Consider the following 17,396-nt stretch of genomic DNA (forward strand, 5'->3'; position numbering starts at 1 on the left):
TTCACGTAAAGTTTGCCACTTTACGTGATGGATGGGATGTAGGAGGCTAGATCTATGTTTTGGATCAATTGCATGGCCTGGAGTGCTCCTGTATGGATTCAGACCGGTGGTACTCGGTGAGTCACATGGGTGGACTCGACGAGTTGCTTGAAGATGAGTTGGAACTCGACGAGTTGGAAGAACAACTCGGCGAGTTGGATGAAGATGGCCTGGAACTCGACGAGTTGTATGAACAACTCGACAAGTAGGTTGAAGATAGCCTTAGACTTGGCGAGTCTGTCCTTGGACTCAGCGAGTCTTGTCGAAGAGTCCCAATATTTTCTGGTTGAGTCGAGAATCGGCGAGTCAAGGGATGACTCGGTGAGTTGTGGGCGAGTGGACTCAGAGTTGTTGGACTCGACGAGTCTCGGGGTGACTCGGCGAGTTAGGTCGCGGATTGAGGGAAGTTCTGAGTATGGGGACTCGGCGAGTCATCGGGTTGACTCGACGAGTAGAGTCAGTCAGGGGTTGACTTTGACCTTGTCCAAAGGTTGACCAGTTGTCTTCCATGGGTATTTTGGTAATTAAGGGTATTTATTGAGTTGAGTATTTTGGTGTTTAGTGGAGGAGTTCGTGTCGGAGTTTGGAGCAGCGGGATCTTATCCTTTCAACCGACAGATTCGAGGTGAGTTATCCTCACTATATCAACAGGGTCTAAGGCACCAAGGCCGGCCCTTATCGGATTGAGATCCGGGTAGTTGTTGTTATGTTATTGCTTTGATATGTTTGCATCCTGAGAGCTAGGATGGTATATGTTAGAGACCTGATTGAGATCGGTATCCTGAGAGATAGGGTGATGCTATGCTAGTGACCTGTTAGGTCGGTATCCTGGTTAGGATGGTGATATGTTATGTGATCTGTTTGATCTGCTTGTTGACTGTGAATTGCTATATGATTGTATGTATATGTGCACATGGTTGTTTGGACTGGAGTTGGGTTGAGGCGGGTCCTGCTTTGTGCTGTAGGCCAAGATACCCAGGGCGGACCGGTTGATCCGAAGGCCCAGCGAGCGGTCCGGATAGGCTGTAGGCCCCAAGAGGGCGGACCAGACGTGCTGAGGCTCGGAGAGTGGACCAGGCCGACTGAAGGCCCGGTGCGGGCGGACCAGTCATACTGTAGACTCAGAGAGTGGGGTGCGGGCGGACCAATCACACTGCAGACTCGATGTATATGGTTAGATTCGGAGAGTGGACCAGGTGGATTGAAGGCCCGGTGGGGGCGGACCAATCAATTGTAGACTCGAGGTTTATGGCTAGACTCAGAGGGTGGACCAGGTGGACTGTAGGCCGGTGCGGCGGACCAGTCACACAGTAGACCCGAAATGCATGGCTGTTCTGTGATCAGATATGTTGTGGCATGTTATGCGTGTATGGTATAGTGGTTGATATTTTGGGGGTATCTCACTAAGCTTTCGAGCTTACAGTTGTGGTTTTATGTTTTTCAGGTTCTTCAGGAGACCGTGGCAAGGCGAAGGCGTGATCGTACCGCTCCTCATGATTTTGTAGTAATGTGATTTTGGGAATACGTTAAATGTTTTGTATTGGAAACCTTCTTGTAAAGATTTAATGGAATCGAGTGGTTTTTGAAAAATTTAAAATTTATTGTATTTTTCGGTTGTTACAATAATCAACAAAAGGCAACAGTCAACAACCATTACTTTGTGACCAACTATTTCTCACGCCGTGATTACTAGGCAACAAAACAGTCGCGAGACCCTCAATGTCGCGTCGTGACACCAAGGTAGTTGCGCCGCTAAACCCAACTTAACATCCGCCTTTTCCTTAAGGTCATAATCTTTCAAGACCTAAACTCTATCCTTCCAGAACCTATCAAAACATGGTCCTAATGGATAAAATTCCAAACTTTTGTCCATTTAGGTGCCTTAGATGCCAAAATATATTAACCCATGTCAAAAGAGACCAAAATTAAGCCCATTACCTTGCATGACGTCAAATGCAAGATAACAATCATCTCAATCTGTCACAAAGGGTCCAGAAGACCCCAAGATTCAACCTTGGGTCTGTAGTTTTCCAAACTCCACCAAAACAACAAGAAAGCACCAGACCCGAGCCAAAATAGCCCAAATCTATCATTCAAGAAGAAAAAGCATGTAACTTGAATGCTCATAAAGGTCTTAAGTAAGGAAGGAGGGTTGACACTTGTTGCATTTGACTTGAACAACAATTTATTGCAACAAAGAACACCTTCAAGCTTCACCAAAGGGAGAAAACAACTCAAAAACTCAAGAGGAGGCTAGGGTTTGCATGTGATGGTTTCTATGAGATAGAGGCTAAGTGAATGATGAAGCCTAGGGGTTTGTGCCACTAAATAAGCCCAAATATTGAGGCTTCAAGGGTTGGGTCCATCACGTCGCGAGCTTCATTAAAGGTCGCACTGTGAAAAATTTGCATCGAGACCCTTAACTTGGTTGCGTTGCTACTAAGAGGAAATCTCTAAACTTAATGATTCCAAAACAATGTACAAAGTTATACTTGAAAACCGGGTGTTACAAGTAGGATTCTCAAAACTTAATGCGGTGTGTGTGGTATGACTCCTTCTAGTCTTAGTGGTTCACATAAAAAATATATTTTTCAATGGTTAAATCGAAAAATAACAAAACTAAAATTTCCCATAAATAAGATGTCAAAGATTTAAGAAAACAAATAATGTCGATTGAGATTATGTGACGACAAAGCAACACACACCGCATATATAATGCATTTAGTTGAGTCATATCGACGACACACGTGTTGCTTTTATCGGTAGAAGTTATATACAATTGGACAGAAGAAAATACATAATTGATTATAACATCATAAATTATTTTATAAAAAATATAGCTATACCATAATTATATAGTTTTTTTTATCTTAAAGTGATAAACTAATATTTTTATATAAAGTATTAAAAGGTCACAAACAATGTTGATAGATCAGGTCGTTTCATGTTTTCGATCCACTATAAGACGTCAATATCTAATTCTATAAAAATTAAATAATATATATCACGTGGATTGGTGGATTAACATTTGTAGTTTCGTTGGGCCTGATTTATGAGCAAAAGTCCAATGCAGTGTTAACGGGCCAGTTCATGTCCTTTCATTTCTCATGGAGTTTTAGGTATCGGTTCGGATCTTTAGTAAAAAATTAATAGGCAGTTGGAAACCTAAAGAGGTAGAGACATTTAACTCTTATTACAAGCTTAATACAAAAGTTCTAGAAATTTTAGACAAACAAAAGCAATGAAATCAATTTGAGGACGTTATTCAATACCATATATAATTTTACTGAATTGGTGAAATCCTTTAATTACCAAAGGAACATTTCATTAAGATCTTAACCACTCACCATATAATATAATTTAATGACTGGTTTTCAGCAACCAGCTTGTTTTTATTGAACATTTAAATAAATTTTAGTCTAAATAAAGTTGGGTTCCCAAAGGGTGTTAGCTAGGAGAGACATAACCGACCTTGACATGTCAAAGACTTTGTGCGAAAATCAAAGTGAAACCGCATAAAATCTTTCTTGTAAAATATTATTAAGTAAATTTGCTATCACTAAATTTAAAACTCAAAGTTGCTAACAAACATCTCGTAAATTCATTACCATAACATCATGTATCCACTCGTTAGATGTTATAGTTTCTAGGATCATACGTGTTCTAGTTTCTTGAATGTATTTACTTGTTAGATGTTCTAGTTTCTAGGATCATACGTGTTCGTGGAATATCTTCTTTGTCATCATCATTACCATTCAAGATGGCTATGTATTCATTCACACAAGGCATATCTTGTGGCACTTGAAGTTCAACTTCTTCGTCTCTAGGTTCGTCCACACCATCATGAACTTTTTCTCTAGGTTTTTCCACAGCTTCATGAGCTTCATCCATGTTTTCTGACACACGTAATTCAGCTTCTTCTTCTCTATATTCTTTCACAACTGATTCTTTGTTACGATGGTATTCCGACATTTGTTTGACGATAAATCGATTGATATATCATCTTTGACAATGAATAAATTGTTATTCTTTTTTGTTTTCTTTTATGTTCAGAACAGCTCGATTTAAAGCTAGAGGTATTTTTTATTTTTTAACAAAAAAATAATCAATGTTAATAACTTAACAATAAATATTTGTAATATTTATCAAAAATTAATGTTTAAAACAGTTAGAGCATCAACAAAATTTTGTTTTATAACCTTTCTAAGTATTAGACTATATTATATTAATTAGGGGTATGTGCGGTGCGGTTTGGTGTAGTATAGAGCCAAAACCGCAAACCACACCGCATATGCGGTTTGAGTTATTTAGAAACCGCAAACCGCACCACGAACGTTCAAAACCGCATTATGCGGTTTACATGCGGTTTGACTAATTATTTACTTTAAATCTAATGATAATACTATCATTGTCATCACTAACGGCTCACTAAGTGGTCATTAAGAAATTTGGTGGTCAAACAATTGTGGTCATTAACTAGTTATGAATATACATAAGTTAAGAAAACATAGTGACCATAAAATAATGGTCACTGAATCTTAGTTTAAAATGAATTTGAGACAAAAAAAAAATATGGTAACTACGTTAAATTTTGGATTAATTAAGATTACATTTTAAAAACGTAAGATAATGTCACTAATTTAGGACATGTCAAAATATTTTCGAATATATATATATATATATATATATATATATATATATATATATATATATATATATATATATATATATATATATATATATATATATATAAAATTATTAATTGATTTTATCAATGCGGTGCGGTTTAAACCATAATTTTGTAATCGTAAACCGCAAACCGCACCACATAATGCGGTTTAACAAAAATACAAACCGCAAACCGCACCGCGAGTATCTTAAACCGCGTTATGCGATGCGGTTTGGTGCGGTGCGGGCGGTTTATGCGGGTTATTGCACACCCCTAATATTAATATTAGAAGCCATTGCCACCCTCCCCTATCCTACCCTAAAATTTGTCAACGCTCTACTATGACTCCTCTATACCAAACATTGAAAAGCAAAAGCTATAAAACATAGTGATCGAATGATAAACACAATTCACAAGACACTATACTATATATAAGGGAAAACCAACAACATTTTTTTTTACTTTCTCTACTTCATTATGAATTTATAAATAAATCATTCAAATAAAAAAGGGTCATTTAGCATGGGAGAGAAAGAAGTTAAGTACGGGTGGGATTTGGGAAATTTAAAGACATAAGAGACAATAACCCATAGTTTAGGAGTCGATTAGACGATTGCAGAAGGACAAGGAGACTATCAACAACTTAGCGAGATATCAAGATTCAAGATAGAAAAACGACATTTTTCACCAAGAGAGACGAGCAACATCGACAATCTACTGGTACCATTTTTAGGTTTGTTAGGGTTTGATCTTTTGACGAGTTTTATAAAAAACTATAACATTTGCTTGAACTTATATTAGAAACATATATGTATTTTTCTTATATAGATACTTTCCTTAAAGTTTTGATAGATTATAGAATTTATGGTAAGATTTTGATTTTTTTTCTTTTTCGTTGATTTTTTTTTCACATTTAAAATTACTTTAAGATTGCAACCAAATGTTACATTGTGTATAGAACTAATTGCTATTGTTCTTTAATAAAAGTACATAAAAATGTATTATATGAAAAAAGCAACACCATTACTATATATGTTCCCTAAATTTGGAGCCCCCTTAAAATCGGAGGCCTCTTGCGACCGCACAACTCGCACGCACCCAGGGCCGCCACTGAAGAGCGAGTATACTATGTGACGTACTCTTTCTGTAACATCATGTTTCGAGGAGTTTATTATTTTGGATTGTGGATAATAAATGGATCAAGTAAAGGCCTTGGGCTTCAAGGGAATAGGGTTTAGACCCTATTGGATGTTGATAATATTAATTATGTGATCTAAGCCCTTGGTTTGTGTTTTGGAGTCAAAGAGTAAAATGAGAAAATAATGTTTTGAACTTCCTTCATGGATTGTGGTTTTTAGTTCGACATGTGTTAAGCCAAAATTAACTAGATAGAAGTGTGAGGCTCATCAATACCTTTCTGTGGATATAAATGTCATCGAAAACGGAGTTGAAACGAAGAAGTTATGGTTGTTTGAAATTGAGGTGGATTTGGGTGAAAACCGTCGCCACTATGTGGGGATCAGAGCCCCCGGCGTGGCCGTCTTTCAGACCCAAGCCCATGATTTTAGGGGTTTCAACGTATTTAAGCATAAGGTTCCGTATTTTTGGGCATTTTAGCAGCCTCCACACCTCTAGGACCCCTTGGGAGAAACCCTAGCCTCCACCTTCAAGATTTGAGCTTCTTCTCTCTTTTATCTCATCATTTGGATGCTTTTTATGTTATTTTGATGAAGTTTAAAGACACTATATTTCTAGACTATTGTAAGTATAAAGTTCCAATCTTGCTATCTAGTTCTTTAGATCTTGTCATTTGGGGTTTTTGGCACTTTTGGTCCATTTTATGGATGATCTTGGAGTTGAGTGGACTCCAACATCTTTTGATCAATTTAGAATGCTTCTTGGACCTCATGGACTAAGAAAGTTATGATCTTTTGCCTTTCCTTTTAGCCATGCAAGTTATCTTAGTTCTTTAGGACATTTTGGTGTATTAGAGTTCAGATCTTGAAAGTTAGTGAATTTATTATGAATAAAATTGGAAACTTTATCCATCTAAACACATGTTGATCCAGATCAGAAAGTTAGAGACTTGGACTTAATGGATTAAGTTAAGAAAGATGCATTTTGGGCCCCTTTGAGACTTAAAGTCCACATCTTGGTGGTTTGGACCTTCCTAATGGATAAAGTTATAAACTTTATCCATTAAGACCTTGGAAAGGATCATATATGAGCTTTGGAGCTATTGAAATCGGAAGAAAATGGATTAATCTCATTTGAGCGGTTCAGACTGGTCCCCACGACGTGGCCTTAGGTTACCAAGACGTGGAGATTGGAGAGTCAACAATTATTTTGGCATCCCATGACGTAGCCAAGGAAGGCCACGACATGGAGATCTGTTGTTGGCAATTTTGACCTTATCTTTGACCGTTGACTTTTTGACCAGTTTGATATTTGGTCAAACTAGGGTAAAATTGAGTATTTGACTAAGGGATGGTCTCGGTTTGGTTTTGGGAAGCTTGGGTTGGTTATGGTGTTGCTGAGGTAGCTGTTGGGCTTCTTTAAAGTTGTTCGGGTGAGTTCTTCTCGATGTACTCGTGAGTCGAAGGCACCAATGTCAGCCTACTAGGTTATGTATCCTGGTATATGGGATGTTTTTATGTTGTAGTTACCTGTTATATTGGTAGATCTGTATGATTATCTGCACTTGCTGATTATTGTTTTTCTGTTGCATATGTTGAGATATTAGTAGTTGGGTTGAGGTATTGCTTCGTGCGGTGGACCAACAAACTCGGATGGTTGGGTTGAGGCTTTGGGTCAACAAACCTTATATGCATTTATTGTAATTGTTATTGTATTTTGTGTGGGGTTTTGTGGGGGAACTCACTAAGCTTTGACTTACAGTTTGGTTTCATGGTTTCAGGTACATCAGATGATCTTGGCAAGACGAATGCGTGATCGTACACATCATCCTTGGATATTTTATTGATAGATGATTTTGAGATTTTCTGATTTATGGTTATACTGTTTGGAGACAATGTTTTGTAAGACTTATGGATTATTAAATGGTTTTAAAAACAAGAAATTTTATCATGAATTTTGAGATGTTACACTTTCATATCACGTTAAATAGCAGGCATGTTTTGCTTAATTGTTGGCTTTGACAAAGTTATTGGTCTTAGTGTGTTCAAGAAATTCTGCATAAAAAAACCCAAAGGCCTGACAAGAACCTAGGATTACCAATTCGATCTTATCAATCCCGTCTTGTTTCAATACCAATGTTTCCCCATTGTTTCTTGTTGTTTCTAGCAAAACCATATGACTTTTACTATAGGGACTATTCGCATAATTTTTTTGAGACTTTTAGTAAACTATGGATACAATTTGTGTAATTGTATCTAAGTATTGAGCACTTAGTGGTAAAAAAAGGTTATCTCGAATGATATGGGTACCTAAGTGGTAAATAAAAACAATAATAACCTTTGGAGAAGCTTTTAATACACAGTGTTACATATTTTATAATTTACCTAAAAAAATGTAACCATACATCAAGCAATAAAACATAACATTTTATTGTTTGCAAATCTTTTAATGATGATAAACTTATGTTTCAATAAGAATGTTGATTTTAACAAAGTTACTAATTACAATTGATCAATTGAGATTACCATTTTATTGAACAATTTTTGTTACTTTTATTAAAAATTAATCATCCATGTCAACTAAATTAATTAAAATTTTTGATTAGGGGTTGAAAAAGACATGCGTTAATATTTCCAAACTAATAGGGGATGAATAATGTAAAGTAAAATCACGAATCTCCCACCAATACCATCCCCAAATTCCAAGAAGCTCCGTTCAACCCCACATCTCTCTCAGTTCCTTCCAATGAATTTGAATAGATCTATTATCAAAGTTTAGTGATTTTCGTGGATAGTTTAGTATCTAAATTTAAGACAATGGACAAAATTTTATATAGGAATCACTTTAACCCGTTTTAGCATGTCAAACCGGTCGAAATAGGAAACAATTGTCAAAGTTTTAAACCATAAAAAATACCAAAATACAATGACTTATACATATTCTACCATTTTTTAATCATTGTTCCATCAAATGATTTATCATTTATTTGGCAAAATACATAAAAACAACTATACTTTGGCAATTTTTGTTGGTTAATTATTACTTGAGGTTAATGAAGATCACCATGTTTGCCAATTTGTTCAATTGTAGGTTAAAGTAGTCACAATAAAAAATTTATCAAAAATTTAATGGCCTTAATTGATAATGTCAAAATTTTTACTAAAGTCAGACAGTTTTCTATTGTGACTACTTTACCTTATTATAGCATATCAAAGCGATCAACATTGTAAAACTTTGGTGACATTCATTGTCAAAACTAAAAACATATTGGTTAAACCAAATGACCAAAACACAGTGGTTGGTTTTTATGTAATTTGACTCTTTTTTCATTCATATATATTTCCAAAAGGTATCTTTGAGACAGTTTAGTTAAAAACAGTTTGATTTTGTAAGCTTAATTTTTCACATAACCATTTGTAAAGTTTATTAGTTAAAAATCAATAAAAAAACATAATATCATACGCCATACGAAGAGTGCCTATGAATGGGCACACATAGAAACTATAAGAATCACTAGCATAATTATTATGATATACAACTGCTATCAAAAACACAACAATAATACAGTTAAAAGCAATATATATATATAGTATTAATCGATCATCATATATATATATATATATATATATATATATATATATATATATATATATATATATATATATATATATATAACTTTAAAAATGCAAATCTTACCATTTTCATCTTTTTGGTTGGAGATTTGTTGCATATCTGTGTGTGGGTTGGGCTCGTAGATTACATGTACAGGTTTGCTTGATTTACATGATATGATCACCATCACGATCACCTGCATTGCTTCTTTTTGTGATTAGTGTTGGTGGTTGCCCCTTTTATTATTTTATAAAAAGTACATAAGAAACTAATTTCTATAATTCTTTTATACAAATTAAATAGACGATGATGATGTTGCATTAAAATATAATGAGTAATACCTTTTGCGTTTGCTCTTCAAGACTGTAGAAGAGGAAGGATTACTATGCCAGTTGCGTTTTCTCTGATTGATAAACCAATTGTTTATCTGCTTCAACTGTAGCCCTGTTTCTTGAACCAATCGTGCTTTGTCTTCTTCCTACACAATAAAGTAATTCAAAAGCTATCAAGCTTTTAAAGTAGTAAAGTAAAGTAGTAGTTCTTGATTTTAAAGGAAGCATAAAAGAGTTGTAGGCTGAAAAATTACAGTAGGGTATGGCCATTTGGCATGTGATTGCCACCAAGCTTTTAAAACAGAGGTAGTATCACCAGGTAGTTTTCCTGCCCTCCTTTTGCGTAATATTTCCTCCCTTATGTCCACAATCTTCTCCTTGTAACCCTAATAACAAAAAAAAAAAAAAGATTAAAAAAAAATCAAGGATTTAATGTAATGATAAGTACATGACAAAACAGATTATACTTGTTTGACATGCATTTGTGAGAGCTCAGAATGATGTAAAAAGATGGGACAAGGATTGGCTATTGATTTATTGTCTGTGAAAAGACGAAAATGCCCTTGTTAACGTCACCAATTAAAATAGTTGTGGAGCTCAATTGTCTCACCTGTTTGAGTTCATGTTTTAGTTCTTGCCTAACACGTTCCATCAATGACCTCTCACTCTCTGTTGGGACAAGAGGGCCGAATCCCATGGTGTCATGTCCATCAAGACTTCCATCAAATAAATTGGCATCACTATCCACCTGATCTTCATCATCATCGGACATTGTTGCCCCTGTGCCTTCTCCAGGGGACACTCCTGTTCCAACCAAAAAGAAAAGAATAAATGAGGGCATTTTTGTAACAACTCAAGAATGTAACATGTGTTTGAAGTGATTTTGGGAAAGAAGAGAAAAACCTTATACGTCACCTGTTAAGCTTTGTAGGGATTGCTCAATCTCCCAACAGGCCATTACTGCTTCCATTGCGTGAACTCGAACATGTTGCTGTAATTGTTCTTTGAAAGAACAAAGCAACAGAACATAATGTGTCTGCATTATGAATATATAAGAGTACATAATATCATTGTTACATCAATTTTACTTTTGTGCCTTTTTAAGATCTAATTAATTGTGAAAAATGAATATAAAACAATATTATAACTAGCATAATTGTGATGATTACACATTTACAATGACAACGATCAATTATTGATACTTTTATCTTTTAAAATCAATTTTTTTTTTGTAAACGCCATCTACATCTTCACACAATTATATGTGGGCATAAACTTTTCTGAAACTTTTGTCAATTATATGTGGTCCTAGATGTCTAGATCAAAGATCAGAAGGCTCTCATTATGGAAACGATAAGAGTGCTTTTGGTTTTTGATACACCAACAGTTTACTGATTCAATGGAATTAGAAGCAATTATGGCATTCGACATCAGAATTAACAAATTCTCTAAGGCTATGCTTTTTCTTCACAGCTTAAACCGATAAATCCATTGCAACATACAGATTCAGATTAAGCAGAAGTTACTAAAACGAAAAAAATGAAATGAAGAAACGTACCATGAATTGATCAAGCTCCTTATCATCATGAACAAGATTACCATGGCCTCCAAGAGCGGAATACTTCGAAACCACCTGCTGCGACTGCGCAAGCTGTGCATCGATTCTCGGCAGCTGATCCACCGGCGTTGCGATGCGCAGACAAGCCACATGAGCCGCTAATAACTGTTCGTACAACGGATGCGACAGTACCTCTGCTTTTTGTCTCGCATTTTGCCAATTCATTAACGATCCACCACCACCACCGCCGTCGGTGCCACCTGCCTCACTCTCTCCGAGCTCTCCTCCGACATTATTATCCACCTGTGATGGGTTCATTATTATGAGAATCGTAACCGACGGATTTGGTTTTTAGAGGAATGACACCTTTTGGTTGCTTGGGTTTGTCATTAATGTACAAGCAATCATGCGAAAAGAACAATTATTAATGCACAAATGATAGAATTACTGATAGATTTGTTGAGAAAAGGTGGGAGAAACGGTAAAAACGTCCAGAACACTTTTTTACCTTTTATTTTGAAAAAAAAAAAAACTCATTCCCCATTTCACTTAAAAAAAGAACATATTTATGTATAATTTAAAAAATATTAGTATATTATTAATCAAAATTTGAACAAAAAATTAAGAGCAAATTCGATAATAGTTTCCGTATTTTGGATTTTATTCTGTTTTAACCATCAAAAGAATTTTTCTATTTTAATCTTTTTTCTTTTTAAAAAAACAAAATCACTAAATAAAACCTTAAAATTTTGAATTTACCACTTTGAAGATTTTTTTTTTATGAATTAACCATTAAAATTTTGAATTTTTATATAAAAACCATCTTTAACTAGAAAGTTAATCTTACGATTAATTTTTGTCATTCATTACTAGGAAAAGAAAAAAGTTCTATCGGGGAAAATTGAAAAAAAAGGATTTTAACAAAATAAAACTATAGTGGTTTAATAAAAAAAATCAGTGGTTAAAAAAAAAAGACACTGAGTTTTATAGAATTTAACTGTAAAGAAGAAAAGAAAAAACCAAACTCTAAGAAAAATCAATCTTATCAATTTTCAAGTAATATTGCTTTTAAATGAAAACAAATACTAGACTTAGAAATTTATAAAGAAATGTCCTATTCGCTTCATGAAAAATACAGTCATTTTATTCATAGATTCATCAAAATTTTCAACAATCACAAAATATCAATATATTAAGTATAATTAACAACTTATTTTAATTTATTTTGAAATGAAAATAGGAGATGTTTGGATAGCAACAAACTTCCAGCTACTTCTCAGTTCTCAATATTGTACAGCATATTATCAAACAATTGATCCTAAGAGTTATAAGTTAGGAGCCAAATCTACCAAAATAATATTTGTTGGTTATGCCAAAAAAAAAAAAAGCTTAATGTCTCTTAGATAAGTAACCATGTATTATCGTATAATCTACAATCTGCATATGTGAAATTCTTCAAAGATAAGTTTTCAAAAGACAGTAGAATCTGAATTCTAATCAAATATTGTGATTTGGTTGGAATATCTCACTGGGACTCATAAATGTGTATGAAATTGAAATACACATGATATTCCATGACGATGTTTTGCATAAGTAAAGTTGGTCAAATGATTCACCTAATATTTTTAATTTATCTAAAATTTCTATACCTATCTTCGAAAAAATTAGGATTTATCTTAAAAAAAAATATTTGAATTTGTATATAAAAATTTCTATAGAAAAATTAGTGAACCGTATGGTTTTTTAGTTTAGATTCGCAACTGGTTGTATCTAGAAGTTTATGAAGGATACTATGACACAAACGAGATAAATGACACAAGTGATTCTAAATCCCCAGTGGATGGATTTATACCCTTACTAGAGGAGCGATTTATTAGTCAAACAAAAAACAAAAATATATAAAGCACGTGATTATGGAAGTCGACTTTATTGCCTTATGTGTGTACGGAAAAGCCAAGTAAAGTTACATAAATTCTTGTTGATATTCGCATGTATGATGCTTAAATTCCCTTTATTTCCATGCACTATAATAATGATGGTATATTGTCTGAAATGTATAATGTTGTATATGAGGGGAAGTTAGACATACTCGTTTTTAAAATAAAATTATGTGAGACAATTCAAAGTTGTATCAATGTTTATTTTGTCAATTCGTATGTAAACATGGTTGGTCCCCTTACAAAGCCTCTATCAAGAGATTTGATTAATCTTATCTTCTTTAATTTTTGTTGAACGATGGAAGTAGAAAACGTTGCCTTTTCTATGGTTTCCAGTCCTCTCCGTTGCAATACCTTTCTTGTCATCGCTATTGGCAACAACATCTAATATCCATCAAATTCGAGGTTTATTGACAATAGATTTATAGCATTTTAGAGCGTCAATGAGCCTTTAAGGAAAAAAAGTTTCATTCATATGGATCATTGGGTGAGGACTCTTTTTAAAGTGAAAACTTATGAGTACACCTTAAAAAAATATAAAAAAATACAAATTATAAATCGAGCATAGTACAATATCAGAGAGAAAAAAATTAAGATTTTTTTTGGATCATTAAAATTGAAGCATGAATAATTTTTATGATCCATGATTCAATTTTTATGATGCAAAAGTTTTTCTCCAATTTCTTTTCTTCCAAATATAGTACCATGCTTGATTTTATGAATTGTATTTTTTTTCAATTTTTTTAAGGTGACATCATTTTAAAAAGAGTCTTCACTAGAACCGGACTATATATATATATATATATATATATATATATATATATATATATATATATATATATATATATATATATATATATATATATGTTCAGGTTCATTTCAGACCATTCTAATTTTGTGAGACAAAACCTAAAAATAGTTTTAAAATGCAAAATAAAAGGAAAAACCCAAAAATTCTTTTTTTTAAAATATTATTTTCGGAACTTGAATTAACTAAAAAAATAAAAAATAAATAAATAAATCTTGTTTTTTTTGAAAAATACATGAAATATTCTAATAGAATATTACACTCACATATTCTAAAAAATAATTTTAAAATGCAAAATAAATGGAAAAATCTAAAAATTCTTTTTTTTAAATATTATTTTCGAAACTTGAATTAACTAAAAAAATAAAAATAAAATTCTATTTTTTTTGAAAAATACGTGAAATATTCTAATAGAATATTACACTGTACATATTCTAAAAAATAATTTTAAAATGCAAAATAAATGGAAAAATCCAAAAATTCTTTTTTTAAATATTATTTTCGGAACTTGAGTTAACTAAAAAAAAAATGCGTCTCACGGTCTCACAAAATTAGGCCGTCTCACATGAACCTAACCCTATATATATATATATATATATATATATATATATATATATATATATATATATATATATATATATATATATATATATATATATATATATATATCAAGGTTGTAGAACTCGTTACTCGGTATCTGTTCGGCCGACTACCGAGTAGCGAGTACTCAGGGAGTACTCGGATTTAGTAATTCATGTATAAATATTTTTAGAGAAATTATATATGTCAAAATCAAATGTTAAAACCATAAGTTAATTGAAATATATAACAAAATTAGATGAATGTGAATACAAAAAAACCGAAAAACACATAATGGTCTCACTTCGTGAGTAATTACTGAAAATTTAAAATATATATGTAGTGATAATCACATATTTGTGTGTTAAATAATAAATCATTAAGTATATTATACATATTAACCACCAAGTTGACCGAGTTTTACAACATTGTTCAGTTCAGTAAGGGGCCGATCGAGGAGTACTCGAGATTCTATAACTCGCCTCGGTAAGGGGCCGAGTAGCGAGTACTCGGAAGAGTAATCAACCAACTCGGCGAGTTTTACAACACTGTATATATATATATATATATATATATATATATATATATATATATATATATATATATATATATATATATATATATATATATTCTACCTCTTCCTTATATCTAAATTGACCTTGAAGGATCATTTTTGCTTGTTGAGGTTTTTCTTCCCAAATACATAAAATTAATATTTTTTTTAAATATGACACATCCTTATAGAGACAATGTCACTTGATTTGTTATGGATTTGGGGTATGCTATGTACACATAATTAGTGACAATCCTAGTAAATATGGTTATATTTATATAATTATATATAAGCTCGTTCTAAAATGTCTAAAGGTTGTATAATTGATGAGGCAACCTTAGTATCTTTTAAGAATACGGTGAAACGCTACGATATCTCAGACCCGACCCTAAAGGGGTGCGGGGTGTGCAGCCGCACAGGGCTCCGAGAAAAATAGGGCCCAATTTTTCTCAAATTATATAGTTAATGTTAATATACATAATATTTTACGTAAACAAGTTCCATAAGCATTTGTAGTTCAAGTGGTCAAAACTCGTTCTGTATCTCGGCAGCTAATGGACTAGGTTTTGATTCCTAATTTGCTCATTTTTTTTTTCTTTTTTCTATTTATCAGTTTGATATTAATATATAAAACTATACTATGCAAATTCAAATATGCTTGTTAGTTCAACCGGCCAAAGTGTCTGTATTTACTTTAATTTTCAATGGTTTCAATTCTTGGCTCCCCATTAACTCATTTTTTAATTAAAGTTTTTAGAATTTTTTCTTTTTAATTTATCAATAATGTTTTGTTTTTTTTTGTTTTTTTTTTTTTTTAAATCGCTCTTATCCATCTTAATCAATCGTTTTCTTTATTAAATATTTTTTTTTTTCATCCTCACCCACCTTAATTGATTTACAGAACCCATAAGTAGTATTAATAAATTTTGCATATATCTAAAAAATTATACTTAGGGCCCAAATATTATTTGTCAAACAGGGCCCTCAAAATCAATGGACCGGCCCTGCGATCTCTCATAGAATTTTATAAATGATTGATGTCATCTGGTCACGATAAAGGTATATGAAGGTATCTCATGGATATAACTTATTGTTTTTATTGATAAATAGTGAGGTTAAACTTCATATAAATAGGGATACATAAAATACCTAATTTAAACACTAAAGGGCTTGGGCCTAAACACTAATCACTAACATCCCCGTGCAGTTTGATCGGGAGAGGACGATTAAACTGAAAAAACAAAAACATAACATAACATAAATGAAGACAATAGCAACGACGATGATAGAGCTCTAACGATGACAACTAACAACAATTGCTCGTTGGAGAAGAAGAGAGAAGAAGCAATGGCCAACAACAGTTCCTTTGTATAAGAAGAGAGGAGCGGCAATGACGATGAAGATCATACGACAACGATAAGCAATAGAGGAGTCCGAAGAAAGACAACGAGAAAGAAAGAGGGCTTGAGCTGTGGCGGACGGAACCAATTCCGGCGAGATCGGCGACTGCAATGTGGATAGAGAAAGAAACGATTGTAGATCAGAGACTACTCAGTGGAGAAGGTGCCATCGGAGAGAAGCAGCCGCAACATTAGAAGGGGATGAATCGGAAAAGAGATCTGAAGAAGTGGCCAACTGAGGAGGAGGCGTAAGGTGAGGAGGCATAAGTAGACAAGGCAGTAGAAAAGTTGATGAAAGGGCTCTGATTTGGTGTCAGCCGACTGTTTTATTATTTAGGCAGAGAAGAGAAGAAACGGAAAAATAAGGAACATAATGAAGACACCTCCGACGACTATTGTTGTCAGCAGTATGGTTTTTAACCTAGAACTCTGATACCATGTAAGATAGTAGATTGTTTTTATTGATAAATAGTGAGGTTAAACCTCATATAAATAGAAATAGATAAGAAACCTAATCTAAACCCTAAAGAGCTTGGGTCTAAACCCTAATCACTAACAATAACCGTATAAATATATTATATTATAAGTCTTCACCCTAAATGGATGGTCAAAATAATATATGAATGCATAACCGGATGTTACTTAAGACACTTTAAGAGAAAACTTTAACTAGATGAGATGAAGACACGATACAAGCTTTCACAAGTATAATCAAATCGTTCAATAAGGAAGTTGAAGAAGTGATGACGAGTAAAGTCACAAGACAGATATG

The 17,396-nt window shown here is 33.4% G+C and overlaps 1 protein-coding gene across 3 annotated transcripts in view; it reads right to left on the reverse strand.

Annotated features, from left to right (window-relative positions):
• The window catches only part of LOC111914121 (homeobox protein knotted-1-like 11), a 38,209-nt gene that overhangs the window by 15,904 nt on the left and 4,909 nt on the right, over nucleotides 1–17,396 (reverse strand). Inside the window, exons 2-7 of one of the 3 annotated variants that reach the window (XM_042896002.2) lie at nucleotides 11,348–11,650; nucleotides 10,705–10,825; nucleotides 10,400–10,593; nucleotides 10,044–10,175; nucleotides 9,799–9,935; nucleotides 9,542–9,653 (exon numbers count right to left, since the gene is read on the reverse strand). In XM_042896002.2, coding sequence (XP_042751936.1) covers nucleotides 9,650–9,653; nucleotides 9,799–9,935; nucleotides 10,044–10,175; nucleotides 10,400–10,593; nucleotides 10,705–10,825; nucleotides 11,348–11,650 — 891 coding nt within the window. In that variant the 3' untranslated portion in view covers nucleotides 9,542–9,649. Of the gene's footprint in view, nucleotides 1–9,541; nucleotides 9,665–9,798; nucleotides 9,936–10,043; nucleotides 10,176–10,399; nucleotides 10,594–10,704; nucleotides 10,826–11,347; nucleotides 11,651–17,396 lie in introns of all 3 variants that reach the window. The other 2 variants (XM_042895999.2, XM_042895996.2) reach the window with 2 other exon arrangements.

This window comes from Lactuca sativa, chromosome 6 (assembly GCF_002870075.4).
Source record: "Lactuca sativa cultivar Salinas chromosome 6, Lsat_Salinas_v11, whole genome shotgun sequence".
NCBI classification, from domain to species: domain Eukaryota; kingdom Viridiplantae; phylum Streptophyta; class Magnoliopsida; order Asterales; family Asteraceae; genus Lactuca; species Lactuca sativa.